Source organism: Micrasema longulum, unplaced genomic scaffold (assembly GCF_059751315.1).
Source record: "Micrasema longulum isolate JH-2025_06_02 unplaced genomic scaffold, ASM5975131v1 h1tg001205l, whole genome shotgun sequence".
Taxonomy (NCBI): Eukaryota; Metazoa; Arthropoda; class Insecta; order Trichoptera; family Brachycentridae; genus Micrasema; species Micrasema longulum.
The window spans coordinates 109,096-136,581 of record NW_028278392.1 but is presented as its reverse complement, the minus strand read 5'-3'; the positions used below and the strand labels follow the sequence as shown (position 1 = coordinate 136,581).

At 32.1% G+C, this 27,486-nt stretch overlaps 1 protein-coding gene and 1 long non-coding RNA gene across 5 annotated transcripts; one reads left to right on the top strand and one right to left on the bottom strand.

Moving 5' to 3' along the window:
- Positions 1-400: 400 nt before the first annotated feature.
- Positions 401-25,699, bottom strand: LOC148276537 (lipopolysaccharide-induced tumor necrosis factor-alpha factor homolog). Of its 4 annotated transcripts, none has more exons than XM_088234111.1 (5): positions 25,574-25,699; positions 20,434-20,474; positions 15,522-15,652; positions 9,808-9,955; positions 401-5,683 (listed from the first exon to the last, which is right to left on the bottom strand). In XM_088234111.1, the coding sequence occupies exons 3-5, from the start codon at positions 15,649-15,651 to the stop codon at positions 5,578-5,580; spliced, it is 384 nt and encodes a 127-aa protein (XP_088090237.1). In that variant the 5' UTR covers position 15,652; positions 20,434-20,474; positions 25,574-25,699; the 3' UTR covers positions 401-5,577. The 4 variants fall into 4 exon arrangements, with proteins under 4 accessions (XP_088090237.1, XP_088090240.1, XP_088090239.1 ...); XM_088234114.1 differs by having other exon boundaries at positions 25,594-25,671; XM_088234113.1 differs by having other exon boundaries at positions 25,440-25,612.
- LOC148276538 (uncharacterized) lies at positions 18,798-21,538 on the top strand. Its single transcript, XR_015823706.1, has 2 exons — positions 18,798-19,941; positions 20,738-21,538. It is a non-coding gene; the product is annotated as an uncharacterized LOC148276538 (long non-coding RNA).
- Positions 25,700-27,486: the final 1,787 nt, after the last annotated feature.

The following is a 27,486-nucleotide window of genomic DNA, read 5'->3' as shown; positions in this document are numbered from 1 at the left end:
AAAAGAGAAGGAAAACATTTTTGAGAAGGGAATATGGAAGTCTAGGCACTTACAGGGCTTATGACCTGTCATTGGCTGGTTTGAGTGGCCACTTTACACACTGTGTAACATTCACCATTCTGCCCATGTTTTCCCTCTCTGTTGAAATAAATTTATATATTACTAACCCAAATATCGAAGGATATAGTTTAGTACTTATTGAGTTGTTAAATTCAACCGCACTTATGGTTTGAAGAGAATCACAGGCGTTATTCAACGATCACGACGATTTGTATAATGGGATGAAGCAATCATTCATTTCATTATTTATTTTTTTTTAAACTCATTTCATACATTATGTACGTCTGTCACTTTTATTTGTAGGGATACAATGTGATATTCATTTGAAATGAAACAATAGTTAACGTTAAAAGAATTTATTAAAGATCGGAAAATTAAATCAAAATTCATTTCGAGTTAATTTAATTCAAATAGTGTACATGGAATTACATACAGGTTTTCTGGTAAATAAAACGAATCATAAAAATATGATAAAAAATAATAAATCTTTTGTATTTAGTTAACATTGTGGAAACATGAAACTGGTCAACATAATTCAATAATTCAGTGGTGTAAACAGTAAATATATATTTTTTTAATGAATAATTCTTACATTTCAAAAAACCGAGGTAAAGAGGTGCATGATAATATATATTTAATGTTGCTTTACTAGAGTAAAAAATATAATTAAAGGTAAGATATTTTCTGTTTTCATAATATTTTTGCTAATACATCCACTGAATGAACCTTTCCGAAACTTCTAGATGTAGGTTCTGCAACGCAGATGAGGAAACACCTATACGCATTCTATGTGAGTGCGATGTTTTGCAACATAAAAGGAGCCTCATCCTCAGAGGACCACCGGTTAAACCTGAGGATGTTAAAGAGCTCGCTCCCTGCCTAACAGCCCGATACTTTACAGATCTGGACTTGGAGGGTGAGATTTAGCAAAATTTTAACTCTCGCCTTCCACACAGTACCCAAGCTCTTTATTGACCTGGGCTTGGAGGGCGAGAACTATTTGCGGGGACCCATCACAATAGATCTTCACAGGTCGCAGTGATGTCAGGAGCTTGCATAGCACTTACCCCCACTTTTAAGAATAAGAATAACACATCCACTGCAGATATTTTCTGTCTTTATGTTGATGTTGATTAGTCTATATTATTAGCACAGACTCAGACTGACAACCCACCATCGCTACAATTGCGCGCTACACACGGCGTAGTATCATCGCTATTGTAAACGGCTTGTAAAATGCACTGGGTAGACTTTTGATCAGTAGATTCATGATTTATTTATGAAATGGCTGGCTTTGATGCAAAAAAATAATAGTATATTAATAAGAAACATTAATGTTTATCAGAGTTACATACAGTGAAACCCCAAAATGACGTACCCGTAATTTGTGTTTTCCTGAGATTTGCATATAGATTTTGAAGTCTCATTGAATTTTGAATTTTTTTACAGTACTTTTAAAACCCAATTTTGCGTTTTTTCCTCGGCAACTAACGTCGGAGAAATTTGAAATCCGCTCCGAAAACTGACAGTTCAAGAGTTTAAAGTCAAGAGTTGAGAGGTGAAAAGGCCATTAAAAAACGAAGAAGTTTAAAGTCAGTCTCTATCATTAAATCAACTTTTTTGTCAGAGAAATTTGTAATTTTAGTTGTGATTTTAAAGACGGTTTATTATTTATCACTGCTATTTTCGTATTTTTGACAGCTCCTGAATCTGAAGCTAGTCTCCAGTCTAGTACAACTCTAGTACCAACTTGTTGGTTGGAAAAAATTGCAAGATCTGAAGTTAGTCGCTATCATTATACCAACTTGTTGGCAAGTCAAATCAATATATGAAATTATTATTGCCGCTATTTTTGAGTTTTTTTGTTTCTGCTTTACAGACATTTATTCCCACCATTTTTGTGTTTTCTGGTTGTAATTTTACAAACAGTTTGCTGTACAAACATTTATTGCTGCCATTTTCATGTTTTAGTTGTAATTTTTAAAAAAAGCAATAAAAATGGTTCCAACATTTCTCCATAATTTTTTTAATAAAAAATAATTTACTGAATTTTTTTTTCAGTACCCTTCATTTGCATTTTCCTTCCATTAACATTTTTTTGGCCGGTCCTTAAAAAATGTAATTTAGGGGTTTTACCGTATTACAGATTGTATTGTATACTTATGTGTATACATAATATGAAAATGAGTCAAGTTGCAACAAAAGTAGTGAATTCATCTCTAGACTTTCAAATTTCATATACACTACTATTTGCCACATCTCAAAATAAATATATATACATACATCGACGCTGGAAAGGCTATTTACTTTAAGCGCCATTTTGCAAACTTTACAGGAGAGCCATTTAAAAATTTTTTAAAATTACATCTCTTAAATTATACATTCAGAACATCGTCTATAGACGGGGTAAATCATATTTTAATGTGTATTCGCCTATTTATTGAAAATATTTTACAAGTACAGTGTCGTTTAATGTAATTAGTTGTGTCATTATTAAAACTGCGATGTCGCTTAAAGTAAAAAGCCTTTCCAGCGTCGACATATTTAAAATATAATTATACAATTAACACTAATTCTAACATTCATAACTTTTCTACTTCTACAGTTATTCATTTTTGTTACTGGATTAGATACATCAACATTAATTGTGCACAAATTACATATTATTTTTGCCACTAAATATAAATATGTAGCATAATGATAAACATTCTAGGCAAGCATGCATATTATAATATCAGTATAGGTAAAATATATCTTTAAGATAGAGAAATACAGCAACACTGTCAAAAAAATGAAAATAGCATTAAAATTATTGCTTGGTTAAGTATTAGACAATAGTTTTACTTATTTCAAGCAATGATTTAAAAGTGACAAGGATATTATTTTGAACAGTTAATAGGGAAGAATTTTTAAATAGCTGGGTGAATCACATGATTTTATAACCAACTCTCAAAATGAACACATTCAGGATAAAAATAAAACATTGTTCATTCACCTCCCGCTTTTCTTATGAACACAATAACATTAAAAATAGGTATTTCAAATTAATGAAATAATATGTAAAATATAAATGCTTACATTACTGTTAATAGACTTAAGAACACAGTTTAAATTTATTTTTTATTAGATCTTGCGTTAAGAGATTTCGAGAATTAAACACCAAATAATCCTTAAAGTATTAATTTACAGCTACAATAAATAACCACATATATATTTTTATAAGCCTTAGAAGGTTTTTAGTACTAATTTATTCAGTTAGGGCTATTCAGGGTCTTTCAAAATATTTTTTCTTACTAAATAATACCTATGTTATATTGCAAGCCTATTTGTCCCATATATATAAAATTGGTCATTTGTATGATTGCGAAAGACTCGTTACTTTACATTTTAAGCTAAAAGTTTATTTAGCATTGATTGTACTTATTTGATAATTAGATGGACATGTCAAGTATTTTTATATTTATAGTCAAAATATCTATCAAATGGTTTTAAGCATTATTTTCTAAACATAAAAAAGACCCCAGTGGTATTATTAATAATATTTTTACATGTTTTATATTTGACAATTTAATATTAATGAAGTACCAATAAGATACCTGTACGTGGCACTTGGGTGATCTTCCAGATTTCATCAAATTTATAAAAAATTTAAAATTCATGATTATTCTCTCAACAAAATTTCAATAGAGCAAAATATGAGAGAAAATAAAATACACGTGTTAAAGAAAAATGTAAGTTTAGAACTAAATTAAAGACAGTATTTAAAAAAAATAATATTTTTGTTGTAGTACAACACTTAGTACACACTTTAATAATGGCAGCTAAGTACATATAAAATAGCTAATATTTTCCATGAGTCGTCGACTTACAAAATCCACTCTGGATGAATTTTGAAAAATAAGAAATAAGGGAATCATTGATGATTTTAAAATCCACAAAATAAAAGGACTGAGAGTCACAAATTCCACTCCATTGCGTTGAAATCTTAAAATAAATATTCAGGTGAGTTGCAGACCCTTTTTTCAACTCATACGTTCATTAAGATATTTATATTGCAAAAACAACAACTCTTTGTGATTTGCCCTTAAGTAGAAAAAGTCCGCAGAGAAGATTTTCTAACTCTACAACCCACATCTCTAATACCTGCCCCTGATAAAAATAAAACCTTTCTGCCATTTTTAAATAAATACTTTAAACATGGAAATCCAAAAAATTATCTTATTGGAAAAGGAAAAAAAAAACTGTTTTACTTAATGCAAATGTATAAAACATAGAACATTTTAACATAATACACTAACTAAATTAATGTTTAGAACACATTTTAGTATTTATCGGCAGTTTTAAAATGTTACGACAATGGATACAGACACATCGCTTTTCCAGAGATAATGACACAAGTGAAAAAAAATCTAAATTTTTGATATTTAAAAACATAGTATGTTATCTTCACTTGTGTCATGGTTCTTCCAAAGAAGCACCTTAACGCACAATGTGCTTGTTCAGAGTAAAGCATATTTTTAAACAAAATATATATAAAACATTTAAGTTTGTAAGTGAAAATTCTTGATGGAAGTTCATTGTAATTTATTATATAAATAAAACACGAGTGATACTTTAATCCACAAATTTGGAATATCCAGCACTGGATATTCCAAATTTGTGGATTAAAGTATCACTCGTGTTTTATTTATATAATAAAAATAAAAAAAATATATATATATTTTTAAAAACCTAAAAAAAATATTCCATTAAAAATAGATCACACATTATATTTATGAAAAACAAAATATCGTTTTTTAAGCAATGCCTTGATATGTTCATATATTATTTATTCTGTAATTCCATATTGTTTTCAATTATAATACTACAGAAACAGCGCATTTTTTTAAACTACCCCAAGAAAAAATCTTGCACATAAACATTCAACTTTTTTTGCCATTTTAACTCTCATACGCATTTAACAGAGAAACTTTATATTTAAGTATTAAAACAGAAATCAAACCTGGTACTTGTACAATGAACAAGCACATGGGAACAGAGTTGGATTTAAATTGATACAATACAAATTATCATTCATAAGACCTTAAACATAAGACAGAGTTCTATTCTAGGCGGCAATGGCATAATATGATGTTGAAGATTGGAATAAAATTATACAATTATACACGTATTCTTATATTATTGTAACAATTAAACTGAATGAAATTATGTATTATTTTAATGTGAATAAAAAAAAAAGTGTTTACATGTTATGTACTTTTGTAGTTTTGGCAGCTTTGTTTTAATATTACTACGAGTACGTAGAATGAATTTCTCAGCAGAACCATCTGGTTTTGCAATTCTGTATAATATAATGCAAATTTATAATTTGAAGTACATCTTCATTCATTAAAACTCAATTCAAGATAATTATTTTAAAACTATCGGAGATTTCTATTCAACATTTTACTAAAATTACTGTATTTTAAATCATATGAAGAAAATATATAACTTAAAATCGGTAGTAAAATAAGAAGCTTATCGACGGAAACGTCCGAGGTAGGCACCGCAATTGGGGCAAGAATGGTGGACATCTTTGCACTCATCAATACAGCAAGGAATGAGGCAGCAGCCGAGAGTGCACCTGAAAATAATACATAAAATTTATATTAAAGCAATACATCAGAAATATCGATGCTATTTCACGGTAGATTGAAATCACTGTGACACGCCCAGAAACTGTATGCATGCAAGACAGAATTTTCTCATTAATAGAACAATATGATTTCTTTGATCATAAGGAAATCCACCAGTATACGTAGGAGAGGCAATGAAAGATCTATTATCGACTATGTAGTCATTGACTCTAGATTGAAGCCGGTGACAGTTTATATGCGGATGTACAGAGGAGCCGAAATGGAAACAGATCACTTCTTGGTGGTATCAAGAGTAATCTTGTTTCAAGGATGGCGGTCTAAGACCCGTAAAACACAGGCGCCATCTAGAGTCAAAGTTGAAAGACTCCAAAATGATTGCCTAAAAGATAATTTTGAAAGGGCCTTAAATCATAGACTGATAGATGAATGTGTGGAAAATATGAGTATTGATGTTATGTGGGATTGTTTAAAAAACGGTATGTGTCAATCAGCGATGGAAGTATGCGGTATAACGAAACAAGAAAGAAAGAAAGGTGATGCTTGGTGGGACGATGGAATAAAAAAAATAGTATAAAAAAAGAAGGAATCATGGTTAAATCTGCTGACAGTGAATAAAGCGATTGGTAGTAGGTATGCAGAATTAAAAAGCAAATATAATGAATGTAAATTGTTGAAAGAAAGAGAGAGAATCAAAATGACCGAATACTTCCAAGAAAATATAAAAATATTCTGGAAAGCAGTAAAAAATTCCCGAAACAGTAATGAAAGTGGCTGTATGACAGCTATAAAAGGAAAAGATGGAAAAATGGTGATGAATGATAGTGGAATAAAAGCGAGATGGAAGGAATACTTTGAGGTGTATGAAACACATACAGAAAATATAAGCACCGCAGCACCTTCTCAAGTAAGTTTAAATGCAGATGATGGTACAACAGAGATAAGAATGGAAGAAATAAAAAGTGCTGCAAAATATATGAAGAATGGAAAAGCGCAAGGTTTTGATAATGTTGCTACAGAGTTTATAAAGGCGGGTGGTGAAAGAATTTTTGTATGGCTGCACAAGCTTTTTAACCGATGTTTAGAGGAAGAATACACTTCTCCAGACTGGAGAAGGGCTGTTGATATGCCTCTATACAAGGGAAAGAGTTCAAGGGTGGAATGCGGAAACTATACACGTTCATGACACAACCCCCCTAGTATCAAAAAATATTTCGCGACCCCCCAACCCTTTTTTCCATGTATGTTAAAAATATATAATACTTACAAAAATTTTAGGCCTTTGCGTTATTTGCAATCTGATATAAACATATAATTAAGTATTAAGTATGTAAAACATATCATTTTAAATTGAATACGTGGCCAATTGATAACTAACAAACAAATACAAACATATTAGGTGTATATAAATAAATAAAATATATCGTTAGGGTTAGACTCCCTGCGCCATCTGTTGGTAACACTAGGAACTAGTGCAGGTTCCGGATGTTAGCAACAGATGGCGCTGGTAGTCTGAAAGATCCACAAGTTTCGAGACGTTTCTTTACACTTTGAGATAATTCTCTCTAGAATGCGCTGGCCTATAAATACGGCGGTCGACCCCGGCCATGGCAGTTTGATGCAAGACAGCGAAGCAAGTGGAATCAGAAGCAATCCCGATAAGTGGAAACCATTCAGAAGTGTAAATTCGGTGTTATGTGGACTGTAAGGTGCCTTGGAGTTGGAGTAATTTAGACTGATTTGTGAGCGTAAGTCACGCGTGGTCATGTCTGCTGTTTAATTGTTTGAAGAGCGCGAACCTCTTGTTTTACGGTACGCATTTATTTGAGTTGTTATAATTGAAAATGGATAAATTCCTGAAAAGATCATCAGAACCATCAACGTCTAGCGGGAGTAGTGGAATAAAGAAAAAACGTCTTTATGACGACATTTATTTAAAATTTGGGTTTACTGTGATTGACAGTAAACCGCAGTGCGTAATTTGCTTTGAAATTTTGTCAAGAGAAAGCATGAAGCCATCGAAGTTGGTACGCCACCTAAACACAAAACATCCTAATGAAAAAAATAAACCCGTGGAATTTTTTGAGCGAAAATTAAAAGCTCTTGAATGTCAAAAAACTGCTATAGGACAAATGTCCAACCTGAATGAGAAAGCGTTGCTCGATAACTATCGAGTAGCTTTTCGTATGGCTAAAGCAGGGAAATCTCACACTATTTCCGAAAATTTGATTTTACCAGCGCCTTTAGATATAGCAGAGATTATGTTTGGCAAGCAAGAGGTCGAAAAGCTCAAAAGTATACCTCTCTCTGACAATACCGTTCAACGCAGGATAAGCAATATGGCGACTGATGTTCGTGATCAAGTCATAGAAAAAATAATGAAAAGTTCTTTTGTATCCTTGCAATTTGATGAATCAACGGATATTGCGAGTTGTGCGCAATTTGTAGCTTTTGTGCGTTTTGAATCCAATGAAATAATAATGAAAGAAATACTATTTTGCAAGGCACTTCCCAAAAATACTACAGGTCAATGCTTGCATGACATGTTCCTTGAAGCTACGCAAGATATGAATATCGATTGGGCACAAAAATGCATTGCTATTTGTAGTGACAGAGCAAAAGCCATGACTGGTGCGAAGAGTGGATTTATTGCTAGACTGAAAGAACAGATGCCAAACGCTTGTTGCATGCATTGCTTTCTCCATCGCCAAGCTCTAGCAGCCAAATCCTTACCGCAAGAATACAGTCAAGTTCTTAAAATTATTATTAACATTGTAAATTCTATTAAAGGAAAAGCGTTGCAGACTCGATTGTTTCTAATCATTTGTGAAGATATGGGGACACAACACCGTAATTTGCTTTACCATACAGAAGTTAGGTAGTTATCAAAAGGCAAAGTACTGACCAGAGTTATGGAACTTCGCGCTGAACTATTAGTATATTTACAGCAATCCAAGTCACATTACTCTGAATTCATTTCTGACCCGGGATTCTTTTAAAAATTGGCTTTTCTTTCTGACTTATTTGAACATTTAAATAACTTGAATAAAAGTCTTCAAGGGCGTGATGAAAATGTCATTACAGCAAAAGACAAACTCCATGGCTTTATAAAAAAAATTGAATTGTGGTCATCATCTATAAATCAAAACAACTTTGATTCATTTTCGTCCACACAGTCTTTCATTGAAGAAGTCGGAAGCGAGATTAACATCAACTCATATATATCTGGTATGAAAATGGTGTTACATAATTTGAAGAAAGAATTGTGCCATTACTTCTCACTGCAAGAGATATCGGATAACACTGGGCAAAGATGGATCTTAAATCCGATTTTAAATGCAGCTATAAACGAGGCAAATTTAGCAACTAAGCTCAAAGAGAATCTGTTGGAACTATCTGCCGATGGGATGTTACACTTGGAATTTAGTCTGAAAATTTGGATACGTTTTGGTTAAAAAGAAAAACAGAATACCCAGAATTAACAACCGAGGCTTTGAAGTGTTTGATTCCATTTTCTACCTCGTACTTGTGCGAGTTGGCATTTTCATCAATGGCGCGAATAAAATGTAAACTAAGAAATCGTTTAAATTTGGAAAACGATTTAATACTTAATGCGGCAAAAACGGATCCACGATGGGAGAAATTAATTGAACAAACTCAAGCGCAACCTTCACATTAAAATGAACGAAGATAAGCAAGCACAGATGTAATCATTTTCTATTTAAACACATTTTTAATATTTATTTTCTTTGTAATAACATGTTTTGAACTAGCATTTTTCTGAATTGTATGATTGATTATAAGGAAATTTTGTTAAATATAATAATTTTAACTCTTATCGACTTTTTATTAAAGTCTCACAAATTATATGTTGTATAAAAAAACTGAAGTTTTCTCGACCCCTCGCGACCCCCCTACAGAGGCTCCGCGACCCCCCAGGGGGTCGCGACCCACAGGTTGAAAAACAATGCTATAGAGCAATCATCCTTTTGAGCTGAGAACGGTGCATATTTGACTTAAATCGGACGATTGTAACACTTTTTATAAACTATTGAAATAAAGCGAAAAATACGAAATTACTTTTTCCCCAAACTAATATATGTTTTTATCTTACCCGAGAAGTGCAATAACTATTCCAGATATGTAGGCAATAATTCCAGGTTCAGTTTTGATAGTGGTGTCAATTTCTGCATGGCAACTCGGACAAATAGTATGTGTCGGGTTGGGTCCCACAGGAACTACTGTTGTCATTATTGCGGGACCTGTGAACATCAAGACAAGCTATAGTTTTTAACATAATCTATCATCATCATGCCCTTAATGGCAGATAAGACATTGCATTGGTACATACACCTACATTGTATATCAAATTTTTTGTAGGATAAAGGTAAAATGATCAGCTTTACGCTTTAATTGCATCCATTGTTAAAAAATCACAAAGACAAAGTCCATAAACATAATAAATATGGCATATACCAATTAAATTGTAATGATTGTGATTCAATCTACATTGGAAAAACTAAAAGAAACTTTAATATTAGAGTAAAAAAACACTTAAGTTGCCTAAATGATAATATTTTTTTCTGAATTTGCAAACCATCTGATAGAAAATAATCCTAATTTCAATAAAGACACTGATTTAAAAGTACTCAATGTTGAAAATAAAATATTAAAATTAAACAACTTTTTTTTTTTTTTTTTAATTATTTACAAAATAGTCTTAAATTAAAGTCCCGCTGAGTTGCATACATACAACTCGTCAGCAGGTTCTTATAAATAATAATATACATTATAACCTACATTAACAATAATTTTACTTGGAAAACATTACATATTACATTATCAAAAATTAAAAACTATCACTAATATGAAAAACTTTTTTCTATTAACTATAATTTGAGCAAACGTCTAACTCTTGTATTTAGCTCAGTATTTTTAATATTGTTTGGTAACATGTTAAATATTTTAGGTATACTGTATTGCAGTGTCCTTTTGCCATATTTATTGTAATATCTAGGAACAGCTAGCTCTAGTACAGCCATACTAGTAAACCTGGTGTTGTAATCATGTACCAACTTGTGTTTATACTCGGAGTGCTACGCATGCTGACAAATTAATGTGTACCAAAGTAGAGCCCTAACAGATAATTTATTTACAGATTTATACATCAATGATATTGAAATATTGTGTCTCTGGCGTTATACATCTTTATGTAGTAGCAATTTGATCATAGAATTTAGCAAAGTTTAAATAAAATTAATATTAGTTTCACTTAATAATCCCCAGGAAGTTATAGTGTATCGTATAATTGATTCAGAGAGAGATAAATAAATAATTCGTGAAGACTTGGAAGTCTTAGAAATTAAAAAAGTGATTCATAATAAGAAAAAAAAAATTTTTTTGGTCCACTCCTGTCTAGTTTCGAACGTATTCATCGCAAATTACCACCCTTTTATGAAAAGAAGACTTGCGGAAAAAAAAAGACTTGAATTATTAGCATTCATTAGTTACGTAAACCTTGAGAAAGAAGCTCGTTTGCTTTGAAACCGGTCGGTGGGAAAAAAAATTGTGGTTAAAAACACAATTGTTTTATTTAATTTAATTATTTTTATTTCTTTTATGTCTTGAGGTAACTCATTGTACAGCTTCAATCCTTTGTACAATGAGTTTTGAGATTCTGTTTTTCTTCTCATTGGTAATCTTATCTTTTTTTAATTCCTTGTTTCATATGTATAATAAAATAAAATAAAAAAATGTATGACATTGTTGTTTAATTTTTTTCAAATTTTTATTCCATTCATCCCTTTACTTATTTTATGTATAAAAATGTCTACATTATATTTCATTTGCTGCTTTACTTTGAGCAAGCCAACTTCTTTGTGCATTCTTTCTACATTAGAATACATATTTTTGCTTATTTTAGAAGATCGCCGTCTACTATTGGACATGGGGGTGCTTCATGACATACTTAGTGGACGCCTTGATAGTCCGGCTCTTTTGTCGGAGTTATCATTAAATGTCCCCGGCTACCGCACCCGTCACACGTCGAGCTCTCTATTTCATCTGCCAGCAGTTCGTACGAACTATGCCCAGAACTCTCCACTTATACGTTTTGTTAGTGAATATAATTTGAACTTTCACCTTATTGATCCATTTGATCGTAAAAAAATAACATTTAAAATGCGCGTCTTAAAACATACTTTTTTGTCTTATACTTAGTTTCAATAATAAAGTCTTATTTTATCTTATTTTATTTTATTATATTTTATCTCTAATTCTTAATATTTTGTATATATTTATATTTTCGACACTTGACACTTGTGCAATATTTACACACATGTCCACCCTCATTCCAATATAACACCCACCCTCTCACTCACTTACACTCACACAAACACACTAGTATGTATTGTACGTGTATTTGATGTATTTCTGTGGATATCTGTCATTGGTTTTATTCTCTGTATATTTTATTTGTTGTATTTTTGTTACATGTATTACTGTTGATATCCCTAATAATTAAAAAAAAAACTTGTTTCCAGTAAAATTTGTATATTTTAATTTTCCCCTTCATTACATAAAAGAAGAATGGAAGAACGGTAAAATTACATAAATATGTGTGGAAAGAAACACTACTCTTTATATCTATTACATTTCGTAATCTTCCCATAAATGAATTAAAAAAGAAAAGAAAAGAAAAATGTTATGTAAAAAGAATGTGTTTTGAAATTCAAATATCTATCTAAGTAAACTCGGAGATACTTTATTTCATCCATAGAATTTATCTTTAAATTCTCAATATTAATATTGCATCCCTGGGGTATATTTTTTCTCTACTCCAACTTTATTAATCCCTTCCATTATTTCCGTACTCTTTGCAATTATTCTATTCATTTAGTCTTTGGTGATTTTCTGTGAGTTTTCTAAAATACTTTCCTGTAGAGATAAGACATCTCTTTTAACTGTTCTCTCATAAAATTCTCCAACTAAATATAATTTTGCTCCTGTTCGATATTTACTTGCACAGTTTTAATGTTGAACAAATTGCCTATTTACTGGCGTATGTTAAAATATCTTGTCTTTGATGGTAAAATAGGTACCTCTTATAGATTATTTTTATATCACTACCATTTGACAGCTATCAATATTATTATATCTATCATAACTATTTTTATGCAGCTAGTAATAAATTATTTGCTGATCAGATATATTTCAAATAGTATTTTATTTATTTATTTATTTATTAATTTACACGCCCTACGGGCTTTTACATATATTAGAAATTACATTCAAGTGCAGCAGTGAAACATAAGTATGTAAATTTAGTTAAAATTAAAGATAACATAAGAAAAGCTAAAAGATATAATAATAAGTAAAAATCAGGAAATGTACCAACATAGGTATAGGGTACATAGAAAAATATTTAATAAATTTACATATGAAAACATACACACATACATATACATACATATTAGTTTATACATTATTATAGAGATACATGAGAAAACAAAATGGTAAATAAAGAACAATATTAAGAAATTTTATACAAATGAATTTATAACCTTTTGAATACTTAACCTATATGTATATAAAGACAGACGAAATATATTAACTTCACCATACTGGTTACCTAGCCGGTGTAGTCTAGGTATTGGTGAATTGTAATAATAATTGTGACTGCCAGGAGATTAAAAAAATAACGTTAGCTGCCGAGTATTTCGAACTGGTACTTTTAAGCTGATAACACTAGTTAATTCCGGGACGTCCAATACGCCATTTGCTATTTTATATAAATTTAATAAATCATTTATAATTCTTCTTTTACAAAGAGTTGACATATTTAGTGTACATAATAAATTATCGTAATCAATATTTTCAGTGGGTATATTAAGTTTGTAATTGATGAATCTAAGGAATTTACGTTGTACTCTTTATAACTATAAAATATAAACATTGTAATAAGGTGACCAAATTGTTGAACTGAATTTTAAATTACTTCTAACCAAGGCAGTAAATAGCACTTTGAGGGTAGTGATGGAATTAAAATCCTTTACAGTTCGCTGCAAATATCCAAGACATTTCATTGCCTTATTAGTGATGGTATCAATGTGAGGAATAAATGTCAATTTTTCGTCAAAAACTATCCCCAAATCCTTTATTTGTGTAACTCTTCCCAGATTGATATTATTAATGTTGTACTCGAATATTATGGGTTTTTTACTTCTTGTAAATGATATTACACAACACTTGTCGACATTTAAGTTAAGTTCATTTTTCTGGCACCAGTTGTACAGCCTTACCAAATTAGACTGAAGAACTCCACAATCGGTATCAGAGGTAACAGTTTTTGAAATTTTAAGATCGTCGGCAAAGAGAAGAATGTCTTTTTTCTCAAATATCGACACAATGTCGTTAACAAACAAAGAAAACAGTACTGGTCCCAGGTGGGAGCATTTTACTTACAGCTAGTGAATAAATCGTAATTATTCCTCTTACACTAATTCACTGAAACCTTATTTCAACATTTGTACAGATTATGCACTTATTTCATAGAACTTTGGTTTTATTTCAGAGTAAATTTTGACAAAACTACTTTTGACAGTTGTATCAGTTGTTATTTTCTGAATCTCCAGTAACCTGAACCATAGCATCATAAACTTAGTATAAATTTACGCCTAGGCATAGTGGTAGAATACGGATAGGAATACCATACTTATTATAGTAGTATTTCCATCCTTATTCTACCACTATGCTTAGTAACTTTATGCCAGGATTATAAGGCCAATAATATACCTATGTACTGCGCCTGATAACATGTTTATATCCTGTTAAATAAAAAAAATATTGATAAACAATAAGTGTGTTTTATTCCTTTAATATTCCAGTAATCTGAAAATTTGTTAAACCAAGCCTAAATATAACTAATCTATATAGACTACTTATATTTAAGTCGTAGCTTTTACCCACAGCTTCGCTCACGCAGTATCAGGAAGAAATTATTTAGGTAATTAATTAGTTGTATTGTTTATGGATAAGAGATTTTGTTTATCAATAAGAATTTTCCGGATGGAATGATATATTTCATCGGGATTGAAAGTAGCTTGGTCTTCCACTATCGCTATGAAAGAAACTCGATGATCCCTTTAGTTTATGGTGAAGTAGCATCGTTATTATGTACACAAATCCAAAATCCTAGTACAAAACTAAAACGAAAAGCAAATCTAACTAACCATAGATAAAGCAAGTAAATTTTAGAAATTTAAAGAATTCATTTTAAATAGTTTTTTTTTTTGACATGCCCCCTTACCGCCTACTCATTTTTAAAGAATTTTGCTAATTTTTGCTAGATTTCATTATTTTCTTTTTTAATTTTCGGGATGAAAGGTAAGTAGACTATTTTACTTCCCATCTCTCCGGCTACCCCTGTGCGAAAATTCAAGTCGATTTGTCACTCCGTTGAGACGTGAAAGCCACACAAACAAACACACTTTCGCATTTATAATACTTGGTACACTTCCACCTTTTTATTTGAGCAATTAGCGCTTTCGCCCTCTAATGGGTATCGTTAGACTGATAAATATTTTACAGTATTATGATAATTTATACAAAACTAAACATTATCATAAGTGTAGGTAAATTGAAAAAACAAGCGGAAATAGATACAATAATATTTCAGTGCAATAAGAAAGAAAGGAACAAACTTGTGTTGACGGTGTTGGGGGGGGATCTTTTCTATAAAAATATTTATTGTTTTATTGTCATGTACAGGGTCAAACTAAGAGGACTAATAAAGGTGAGTTTTTAAATTATGTATGTTGATTTATTTACCATTGGCTTGAGGAGGGGGCACAAAGGGGCTGGAAGGGCCAACTCCACCAACAGCCTGGGCATAGCTGGGCGGGGCAGCTGGGGCTGGCACAGTGAACCCATAACTGGGTGGCGCTGAACTTTTACTCATCCTAGAAACAATAATTACACAATTATAGTGAATCGTACATCCGATAAAATCGTCATTACTAAAAAAAATTGATTTTTAGTTGAGCACACAGAATAAATTATTAAAAAACTCTCATATGCTAAAATATTTACATAACTCCAGCTTTATAATTTACCGGTTTGATGACTGTATTAGGGACTTACGTTAACACTTATTTGAACTATTTTATTCTATTATGACGATCGAGATTTTCTATAAAAAAATTATAGCATTTTGGGGAAGTTGGGGAAAAAGTAATTTTGTATTTTTCGCATTATTTCAATGCTTTATAAAAAATGTTACCATCATCCGATTTAAGTCAAATATGTGCCGTTCTGTTCGATAACTTGTCACCAACGAGAATCCAACTTCATAATGCCCCTGTCGTAGAAGTCCTTGTCCCTATTGGCAAAAAACTCGGAAAACCTATTTTCACAGGCCTCTATTGAGGCCAAATTTGTGCCCCCAAGCGGCACAATTTTAATTTAAGTTTTTAATCCAGCCTTCTGCAAATGGTTCAAAACTAAAAGTAAGTAAAGTCAATAAATTAGAACTAAATATTTAAAAATGCAAAATAATGTCATTTCATAGAACAAAACAACCAATTTCCTTCGAGTACCTATTAGAAAACTCCAAAATTGATGTAGTCAAGTCCATCAGAGATTTAGGAGTTGTTTTGGACTATAAACTGACATACAACGAGCATATAGATAATACAGTAAATAAATCACTGAAATTACTTGGCTTCATTAACAGCATATCCTCTGATTTTACTCATGTCCGTACAATCAAAACTCTTTATTGCTCAACTGTTCGCCCTCTTCTAGAATATGCCTCAGTGGTCTGGTCTCCATTCTATGTCAATCGCATAAATCTCATTGAATCAGTCCAACATCGCTTGCTTCGAAAAATAGCGTGGATGCTTGGACTAGAGAGAGATAATTATTCTTATGCTGAAATAGAGTCAATGTTAAATATTTCTAGTCTACAAAAACGTAGAACTAATATTGACTCCATATATATGTTCGGCATACTAAATGGTATAATCGATGTTCCATCATTACTGGGACAAGTAAAATTCAATATTCCGACTCGTAGATTGAGAAACAATGAAGTACTGTTCATCGATCAGCATAGAACAAACTATGGCCTAAATTCTCCAATGACCCGCCTTTGTCGTATTGTTAACTCAAGACAGGATCTGGACTTTTTTGGTTTAAGTTTACAACGATTTAAACGAGCACTAAATAAATAGTCCAGATCTTGTCTCGATGTCCCTTAAGTTTGTCAATGCTTCTTTCTTTTTTCTTTAAATGTTTTAAACTACTCTTTTATTGTAATATTTAAACCTTATAAATTGTATACATGGACAATGTCCGTTAATAAATAAATAAATAAAACTGTTTTAAGATCAATATTTAGCTCCTGGGCGATGCTACGACTGCTAACATGACGTACTATCTAGATATTTTCCATGATTTTATTAACATTTTCGACGAAAGGCCTGCTAGAGCTTAGTCCATTGTTCACCTCCACTACACCAGAACGAAATCGCTCAAACCGCTTGTGTGTAACATGAACCGAAAGAGTATCGGCCCCGTATACATCGCAAATTTTTTTGGTCGCTTTTGACGCATTTTTCCCTTTCAGGTAGTAAAAATGTAAGATGTGGCGAATTTCTTCCTTTGAGACATCCATACTCGACGCATGATAGTTCACGACTGAACCGAACAAGCGTAATACTGTCAAAGAAGCGTTTGTAGTATACATTCACACCTTACAACGTCGTATCGTATGACCCAATGTGACCAATAATGAACGAGATATACTTCGTTGAAAAAAAAGGGCGCGAAATACGAAATTACTTTTTCCCCAACCTGATATGACACATCGGAATTGCTTTAAAGGGTTGAAGGAAAAACAGAAAAACTCAAAGAAAAATACATAGTTTTAAGACAATGTGTTCATTTAGTATTTTAAACTAGCAGTTCACAATGGAGTTCTAGTGCCGACCCTTATGTAAGAGAGCGAAGTATGGAAATAGAAAAACAAGAATGAAAGTAAGCTGAATGCTGTCAAAATAGGATCTCTCAGGCGAATGTGTGATAAAACTATGTACGATAAGTACACAAATGTCGAGATCGTACATTATTTAAGACTGAGAGAAGTGTTATTGACAAAATCAAGAATGGATCTCTGCGTTTATTTGGACACGAAGAGCGAATGGACAGCAAAAGAACGGCTAAAATTATTTATGATGCAATGTTAATGGATGCAAAAATCGAGGAAGACATGGCATGACCAAATCTAATATTTGATGATGGACATGCCAAAAGTCAGAATCGGCGGGCGTGCATAAGAAGTATGAATGTAGAGAAAGCGAGATCTGTATGGGCATTCTATCCTATCTGCCTACCCTTACGGGGAAACGGCATAATGGTTTGTTTGTCAATTCCACTTTTTGAGTTATGACTATTTTATCGGATGTGCGATATGTATAAGTTAAAAATTCAAAAGTACAATAGAGCCCAATATAATTTTATATTATAATTCTTAGTATATAGATACTATACAAGAGACTGTATTTATTTCAAACTAACAAAATAAATGTTTCCTATAAATTCCTACTGAAAATTATAAATGAGATTTCGGATTTGTTGAAGGAGGCCAGAGCCCGTATTACTATGAGAATAAGAGAGTTATCTTCTGTTGTCTGAAAGTAAAATCAAATTTCTTAATATACGTATTATTTTTATTAAAACATGTTCAATTACAGGTTTTCTGAGAAAGGTAATTAAAATTTTCCTACCAATACGCATGCACATTTTTATACAGAAAATTTCAGTGATTCAATTTCAATTCAATTTATTTATTTTAAATATAACATATACATTACAAAAATATATTCAATATGTACATATTATAAAAAAGAAAAAAAAATACACGAAAGAGACTCATGTCAAAGTAGTCGAAGAATCCTGCTCCGGAAAACCCCTTCGGATACATGGAACAGATCAATATCCAGAGCGATGTTGTTCAGTGATATTTTAATGATTATTATTATTTGTTAATAGACTATAAAAGTAAGCAAAAATTTTGATGTATCACATGTATTATCAGCGCTATGGTTTTTTTTAGTTTTGTATTTTTGAAATTACACCACGAGTGACATCTCAAGTTCTCTTCCGCTTCTTCTCGGTCAGTTCTGCCGATTGGTCCGTTAACTTACCGTAAACCGGAAATCTTTCTCTTATCATTGGTTGATTCATATGAACTAGTGACGTCATTCAAAGTACAGTAGAATTCCAATTATCTAAATCAATTGGGACCGGACCCCATTCAGATAATCAAAAATATGGATAGTTTTTTTGAAAAAGGGTCTATTTCAATCGATTACGCTATTACGGTACGTATGTTGAAAATGGGAGAAAAAACTATTTTTAAAGAAAAAGAGCTTTTAATTAATTAAATGAAAAGGCAACCCTTTTATTAGTTTTTTCATTAGTACAGTATGCACGTACCGTACTGTAAATGAAAGTAATTGCTTGCTGAACATCTTGGTCAAAGTAAGCTGTTTGACTGTCATCATCACGAACAGTGGGGGAAGGGAGGACAATTCGCGGAGGGAAGGACAGTATTGCGCGTAGACAGAATCATTATTTTGCAAATCGCAGTACGTTTCCGTCTTAATTTTTTTTTTCTGAAATCTGAAAGTAATTCGGATGGTCGGAGTTTGGATAATTAGAGTTCTACTGTAGTTTCTTTTTATTTGAAAGAAACTTTGCAGTACAATTTAATGCTCTAACTTTTAGCATGCGTGAGAAAACATTTTTGTATTTAATTTCCCGTAAGGTGTTCCCCATTGAAAATAAATGTAAACTTCCCATTGTAATCGGGGCCGGGAATCTTATACCCTATTATTTTTATTTTCTACTAATAGGTAATAGGTTATTTTGTAAGGTTCTGATCTTTATAAAGCAACCCTTATAACTAAATGAACATGAAAATACAATTTAGTTTAGTTTTATTAAAAACCAAAGAATTGTTTTATGATATATTCAATTAATAAAGTTGTGTATTGCTATAAACCCTGTAAATACCACGACTTTATTCCATTCTAAAAAAGTATTTGTTTCATTTGAGATATTTATGAGGAATTATGTACAGACGGATTATAGAAAAGGGGACAATAAAAACAACTGTGTAACCGACCCGTTACAGGGGGGGGTGGCGGCTTCGTCTCCCCGGTTCCACTCGATCGGCCCACCCGGCGTAGACGGCAGGCCCGGGAGCCCGGCGCATCGAGAAAGCACCGACCGCTAAGTCAACCTCAGTAGCCCTGAAAAGGCACTTGTATTGCGTCTCCGCCTCCGCTTCCCGCTGGATTTCGTGCTTAGCTACTGGGTTCCGCCGTGACTGCCCTGACTGCGCTCGCCTCTTTCCACTAACCGGACGTTGGAAAGCCCTTTTCAGGGCTACTGAGGTCGACTTAGCGGTCGGTGCTTTCTCGGGCTTTCAGGACTGCCGTTTATGCCGGGTGGGCCGATTGAGTGGAACCAGGGAGACGAAACCGCCATCCGTAACGGGTCGGTTACAAACTACTTATGTTAATTAAAAAGAAATCATCAAAATATACGATAATACATCATATTTTTAGCATTTGACATTATAATAATGAGACCAAGATGTGTTTATTGGATAAATTAACTACTAAAAATAGGTCAGTAAAAGTTCTGTGCATCAGGTATTATTTTTGTTATTTACCTGTTGACGTAATTAAGAGCTCAAGGCTGTTGATCTAATATCTGAAACAAACGAAAGCTTTTGTTGACATTTTGAATGACAAAACATGATGTGTAACAATAATAGCAAATAAAAACTAAACAATATGAAAATACTTACTCTCTATAACTCATACAAGTTTACACATACGCAATAATATCAACAGTTTTTAGCAATATACAAACATTTATATCCAACTCCCAGTACCTAATGAGTCTAATGACTAATGACACAATATTAATGCACAGTACCTATAATGATTCAATTATTCATATGTCGGCCCCAGAAATGATGACACTTTAGAAATAGTACACCTATCGCGTGTGACTCACTTCTCAGTATAAATATGTCTTAAATAAGCCAATATAATATACTGTGTTCAGGTCAAAGGCTATACCACACTTCTGCAAAAAGCGGTTTCATTATTGTTTAATGTGTTAAAGCAAGAATGAGTAGCCTTCGAGTTGAAAACACTCATAAATGTGTTTCACATACAGAACTGTATTCTTCAGTCAGCCCAGACACGGCAATATAAATATATTCGCAGAATCAAATTAGTAGTGTAAAAATAAATTATTAAGTAGTATTGTTTTAAGTAGCATTTACATCATTTTATGGGTTACAATGGGTTACTGCCCCGTTTAGAAACTGTTCTTAAAAGAGACTAGTGACTTTCTTAATTTTCCATATTAACTATCAATGTATTTTAAACGAATTTATTTACAATGAAACTGCAAAAATAACAAAACACAGTAACTATAAAAGTTTTCACTACACATGGCCCGTACATTCACATTATTCAAGTTTCCCTGTGTACAGTGAAGGGATACAGTGTTAGTTCCAAATTGCAAACCGCAAAAGGAAGAAGACTGTAGTAAAACAAACAAAATAAACAAGTACACAAAACCTCAATACATTTAGGAATTGTTCACAGAATTTGCCCAATACAACGGGCAGTGAACGAAAGAAAAACAATTCACATTCCAAAGCACGTGAAATTATCAAGACAAAATTGCCAAAATCCTAACACAGATCCTGACGTTTTTCTATGGAACTAACGTGAAATTCTCTTTTGTCACACCATTGATGTAAACCCTAATTGTATTAATACTAAAAGTAGGTAAAACTGACATGAGTTTTCATGTCAAATCTCATGGCGGACACCCTGTATAAGAAGGAACCTTCATAAGGCATATTTATTTTTTTTAAATAAATAAATAATATATGCATAAAAAGGTAAGAAAACATTATCCTGTTTTCCAGATGGCTGATATTATTATCATTGAATTCAATATTTTTTACAGTACTCCAAGGACAGCTACTAACATGCGGTATTTAAAATATTCTGCTTATTGGTGTGTGGGAACACAGTAATAAATAAATTCTTCCTTACTAACAGCTTAAATGTATTGTGTCATACTAGACCAGAGGTTGGCAACATTTGTGGCTTACACCAGACTTCAACACACAATAATTGAGCATGGTTACTTATATCAAAGAAAAATTGTATAAGATCGAAAAGATCCATTTATTGCCAAAAGAAGTAAAGTTTTATATTTTAATTTTCCGAATTTGTACATTTAAGTCTTTAATTTTAATTTGTATTTAATTTGCAAAATATTTTTTTATGTTATAATTAATTTATAGAAAGATATTTGAGTACCAGTGAAAAAATATTCATATTGTTATTTGTAAGTAGTTAAATAATATTAATACACAGTAAAATTATAGTGTGCTATTGAAAGCCAAATAAGAGCTGGTTTTTAAAATAAAGATCAAATTCATTTAAAACATTTTGGGTATGTCCAAATTTATAAAGACAAATTTAGGATTTTTCCCCAATGGGATTGATATCAATTTCAGGTATTTGATGGTAAAGATGAAGCTGTTGAGAATATGTAAATCTTACATTTACAGAGCTTATGATCTGTCATTGGCTGGGTTAAGTGATCACTTTATAAGCTGCAACATTTGAGTATGTTTGACAAAGACTGAATTTCACCCCCTAGGAAGTTATTAAGACAGAAATGGAGAACATTTTAGAGAAGGACATATGTAAGTCTAGGCATTTACAAGGCTTATGACCTGTCGTTGGTTTGGCTTAAGTGGCCACTTTACACACTGTGCAATATGTACATGGTATATTGTTTTGTAAATAAAAAGTCTAAGTGTTAATATTGCTATCTAATAGTTATCATTGAAAAAATACACTTCAGTAAAATCTGAGTTTTTTTTTAAAAATAAAAATGAAACATTTGCGTTCTTATGATTTACCCAAACATTTCAATTTTGGAGGCCATTTTCAACGAGTTGTAAATAATTCACTATTGGAAATTGGAATCAAGTTGTGGTGGAGCAGGGTGCGGACCTCGGACCTTTAATCCGTGAGTCCACAACCCGGTTCTTTCATTAGTTGTAAATTGAACGTTATCAGCAACTGAATAAGGTGAAACCCCTGTCTATCGTTTTTAAAGGGACATAGGTCCTAGTTTGTATAATAGTATACAAACTATGAATCCGGGAAAACAACGATTGCAGAAATAAGAGGTCAATTCACAAGGAGATAGGCTTGGGTAAAGATACCGCCCTCCCGATCCGCATTACCTTTGGCAGGTTAAAGTTCTAAATAGGATACAAGTTTCAGATGCAAATAAATGTAAAATTTATATTTGAAGCACTAACTTTGGGGTATTATGATAAAATAAATAAAAACAACACTGTTTTTAACCACTTATTTTTTATTTTTAAAGATCGTATCCATCTCACACTAAGCTTCCCATCCTTACAAGACAAAAAGGCTTGATTTATTAGCCTCATATGTAATATTTAGTAAACATTGATAAAATAAAATAGGATAGAATTCATTAATTAAGTATACCTTGATATAGAAGCTTGTATAGCTTTGAAACCGGTCCGTAGTAAAAATTAAAAATATTTGGTTGAAAACAAAGGTGTTTTTATTTATATTATGTAAATAAATGTAGTTAAATAAAATAATCAAATAAGAAAGTAGAACAGAAATAAATAAAAAAAAGGTATTGCATTGGAATTTTTTTTTTTTTTTGTATTAGTTATTGAATGTGCACAGCAGAAAGTTTCAATCTTTCAAAGATTGTGTATGCTTCTGAAAATTAAGGTACAGGCGGTGGAACCTCTTCTTCAGCCCCAACAGCAGTGATAAACTGTTATGTTGTCACTCTTTCTCGAATATTCCATGCATTGTTAAGAGCGTCGTCAATCATTTTGACAACATATACATTTATTATGCAGCCCGATTCAAACTTTTAATACGGGAAAATGGTGGATAGAGAAACAATTAATACGATCTATTATCTATCATTGTGTGTATTGTAGGAAACTAATTCAGAGTTAGAAGAAATAAACGACACATTCGGAAAAATGATGAATTGAGGAACTATATTTTATTTTTTATTTTTAAATAAACCGGTTCAAGAGTGGATAAGAAACAATTTTGAAGATGATAAACAGAATATATAATATAGTAATAATTGCAGCTGTGGACCATTTACCCCTTTACTATTTTAATTTAAATGCATACTTCCTATCTTATTCTTATCCTTAGCGGTGGGGGTCAGTGCTATGCAAGCTCCTGACGTCACTGCGACCTGTGAAGATCTATTGTGACGGGTATCCGTGAATAGTTCTCGCACTTCGAGCCCAGGTCTATAGAGCTGTGGAAAGCGAGTGTTTGCATTTTGCCAAATCTCCCCCTCCAAGCCCAGATCAAGCTTTTTAACATCCCCAGGTTTAACCAGTGGATACTTCCTATCATATTTTAAAATATGAATTAAGTGCTTTTGTGTACAAATGTGTAAACACTCCAATGAAAGATAGATAGATTTCTCAATTTACGCAAATAATAAGAGGTTTAATGAAATATATTAGGAAACTGTGCTTCACGCAGCTTGCAATACTTAACACTGTTACAGTAGAAGTCCGCTTATCCAAACTTCAGTCATCTGAATTGCCAAAAATCCAGATCGTTATCAGGAAATAACTTTGCTGGACATGTTTTAATAAAAATTTTATTATTCGAATTAGCTGTATTATTTCAAAAGAGATGAAAAAGTTATCTTACAGTAAACGTTTAATCCAGAATATATTAGGGGCGAAAACTGAACTAGACACTCACACAATCTCAAGCGGCGCCTACCTTTGTTCTCTCCACTGCCAGTTAGAAACTAATTCCTGTTTATATTTGATTCACCCTCGTATATATATATATATATTAATTTAAAGGATTTGGTTTCAATTGATTAAAAAGAAGTCAAAATAATATTTTTCTTTGCAAACAAAAAAGAAAGGAACAGAATTAAGTAATCCCTAAAATGAAATGTAAAAATGTCACTGGCTGTCTGGATACTTGGAAACTCTTGTTATTAAGAAATTAAATCATAAATTAATGCAATAATGAAAAGAGGAACAAGAAAATAAATTTAAAAAAACATTAAGTAGAGCAAATAACATTACAAGCGCACAATTTAAATGTAGGTTATACAAGTATTTCAAAAATAATATACCAGACCCGCATGTACATATTATGAAATCCGCCTTCAACTACAGAAATAGATCTGGGGAAAGATGAAACACAAAATTTACAAGGTAAACTAAAATGTTAAATCCATTAGAACAAATATGAATAGGAGTTAACTGTGAATCAGTCCGCTGTTATCTAAGCTTGCCCAGTTTAGATAGCAGCTGACAGGGAGAATTCCATATATGATAACGTAAAATAATCGCTCTTCTATAAATACTTAAGTTTTCATGTTATGTGTACGTCAAATCTTCAAAATCAAAATTATGAAGTCAAAATCATTAGTCTGTCGATACAACTTTCGCAACTTTCTAAAAATCAAAACAATTGTATTTACGCGGGACCAATAGGCAATAAATCCCGAGTTAACCGATTCGTTTTCGCGAAACAAGTAATGGACACTGACTTGTCAAAGTAGATAAATCGCCCTTACGTGTTATTTATCAATGAGGAATGCAACTGGGAAACTGGGACAACCCGGATTTTTAAAAACAATAATCACTTATGTGCAATAAATAAAGTTATAAAATCAAGTTGGAAGTATATTACACCTTTAAAAATATTTACCTCCGTAAATGTAAACTTACTGCTTAACAAAAAAATCGTATTATGTTTAGTTATATATTTAGAAGTGACATCACCGCTCGGCCAACCACAAATTATCTACACTCTTCTCTCTCCTCTACAATATCTACACCAACGCTCATCCGCTGTCAGACGCGATCCGTGGCAGGGGTGTCAAAATGTTTCGAGGTAAAATAGTAAGGTCTGTAAGTAAAAATCTTGGGTAACAAAAATCCACTTTTATTAGCTGTTAGTGTACATATTAATAATACACTACTACCTCAAAGAGTAACCTATTTATAAACACGTGTTTCAGAGCCCGACCGCGAAACTTCAAAGGAACATTCCTCATAGCAAACTTTTTTTTAAATCTTATATTTTTTTTCCAAAAATCGATATTTTCATTAGTTTTTTTTTTTTTAAACTGAGTTTATCCTTAATTTCTAGGATTAGTATCCCTTTCACAAACTCCTACCCTCCCCTTCCCCTACCCAGCCGCTCCCCTTGTCCGTGTCCAGTGCGTATCACTTCGTTAGCTAAACATGTTTTTTATTTTTAAAAAGTAGTTTTTTTTAGCCGTCATTTCCTAAATAAGAGATACTTACGTGTTTTTTATTTCGTTTTGAGAAAAAAAATTTAAAATACATTTACATTATTTCGTGGGGTAATTACTACAATTTGGTAACTTCAAAATCATCATTTGTGAGTTACCTACTAAAATCACGCCGTTTTCAACACATTCCTCATTCATGAATGCTACTAAAATAGACAAGACGTGCATTCAAATAATCATAATATGATTCGAATAAATCACTAGCCTATTTATAGCATTCATGGAGTAAGATACACATTTAATATATGTTTTTAGTGTATCAATCAAAAATGCCGATTTTGAAGTTAAGTTTTTGTAGTTATTACCCCACGATATAATAAATGTTGTATTTTAATATATGCTTCTAAAAATAAAATAAGAATCTAGTCTCTTATTTAAAAAATGACGACTAAATCCGTCAGTCCAAAAACTACTAGTACCTAGTGAAAAAATGGCCGACGTGAAACTGATGTAGGTCAGGAGGAGATATTGTGTTAATTGTAAAAAAAAACCGTCTCCATTAAAAAGTGTCACTCATTTTTCCACATTTTTTTAAAGTTGAGATCGTGATATTTGATATTAAATCATACTTCCCAATTTATCGTACAATCTGGCACCCCTGATCCATGGTCACCTAGATTGTATTTCTTCAAAAGAATATTTTTTTTAACGAAGGGAAAAATCTGTTCGGAAGCATTTACATCAGACCTTTTGATGAATTCAATTTATAGTCTATGAGACATCACCGTGTTTTATTTCGGACGAAATTAAGCATACAAAAACTTGAAAATCTTGGAAAAACCAGAAAGGTAATATAAAATATCATTGGGAAAAACAATAGAAATACGTAATTAAAAAAAAGTTCGGTCTAACTTCACAAATAGGGGTAGGTACTTTTTTTAATACTGGCTTTTTTTTCTATCTATGTAACTACTTATTTGTTTATGGCACGAAAATACATGACTTTTTTGCTACAATTGGCTGTCAGCTGTCATAACTATTGACTCTTGCCGCGTTTGCCCGTTTTCCACAGATAAATTTTAAAGACAACTTACAGCCACCATCTTGCTTTTAGAGCGTTGATACGTCATTAAATTCAGTAATTCTCAGGATGAAAGTTACCTATTTATCGGTAGTTCTACCGATTTTTTGGGATTGTCTACCGATAAACCGATTTTTGGTCCAAATCTACCGATTTTTCAGTACTCTCCCGTTGGTTATCACTATGCAGGAAAAAAAACGATTTATTACGGCAACCTAAAGCTAGGGTTTTCTAGGACAGCGGTGCCCGTATTTTAACGGCCGTAGTGAACGGTGATGCGGT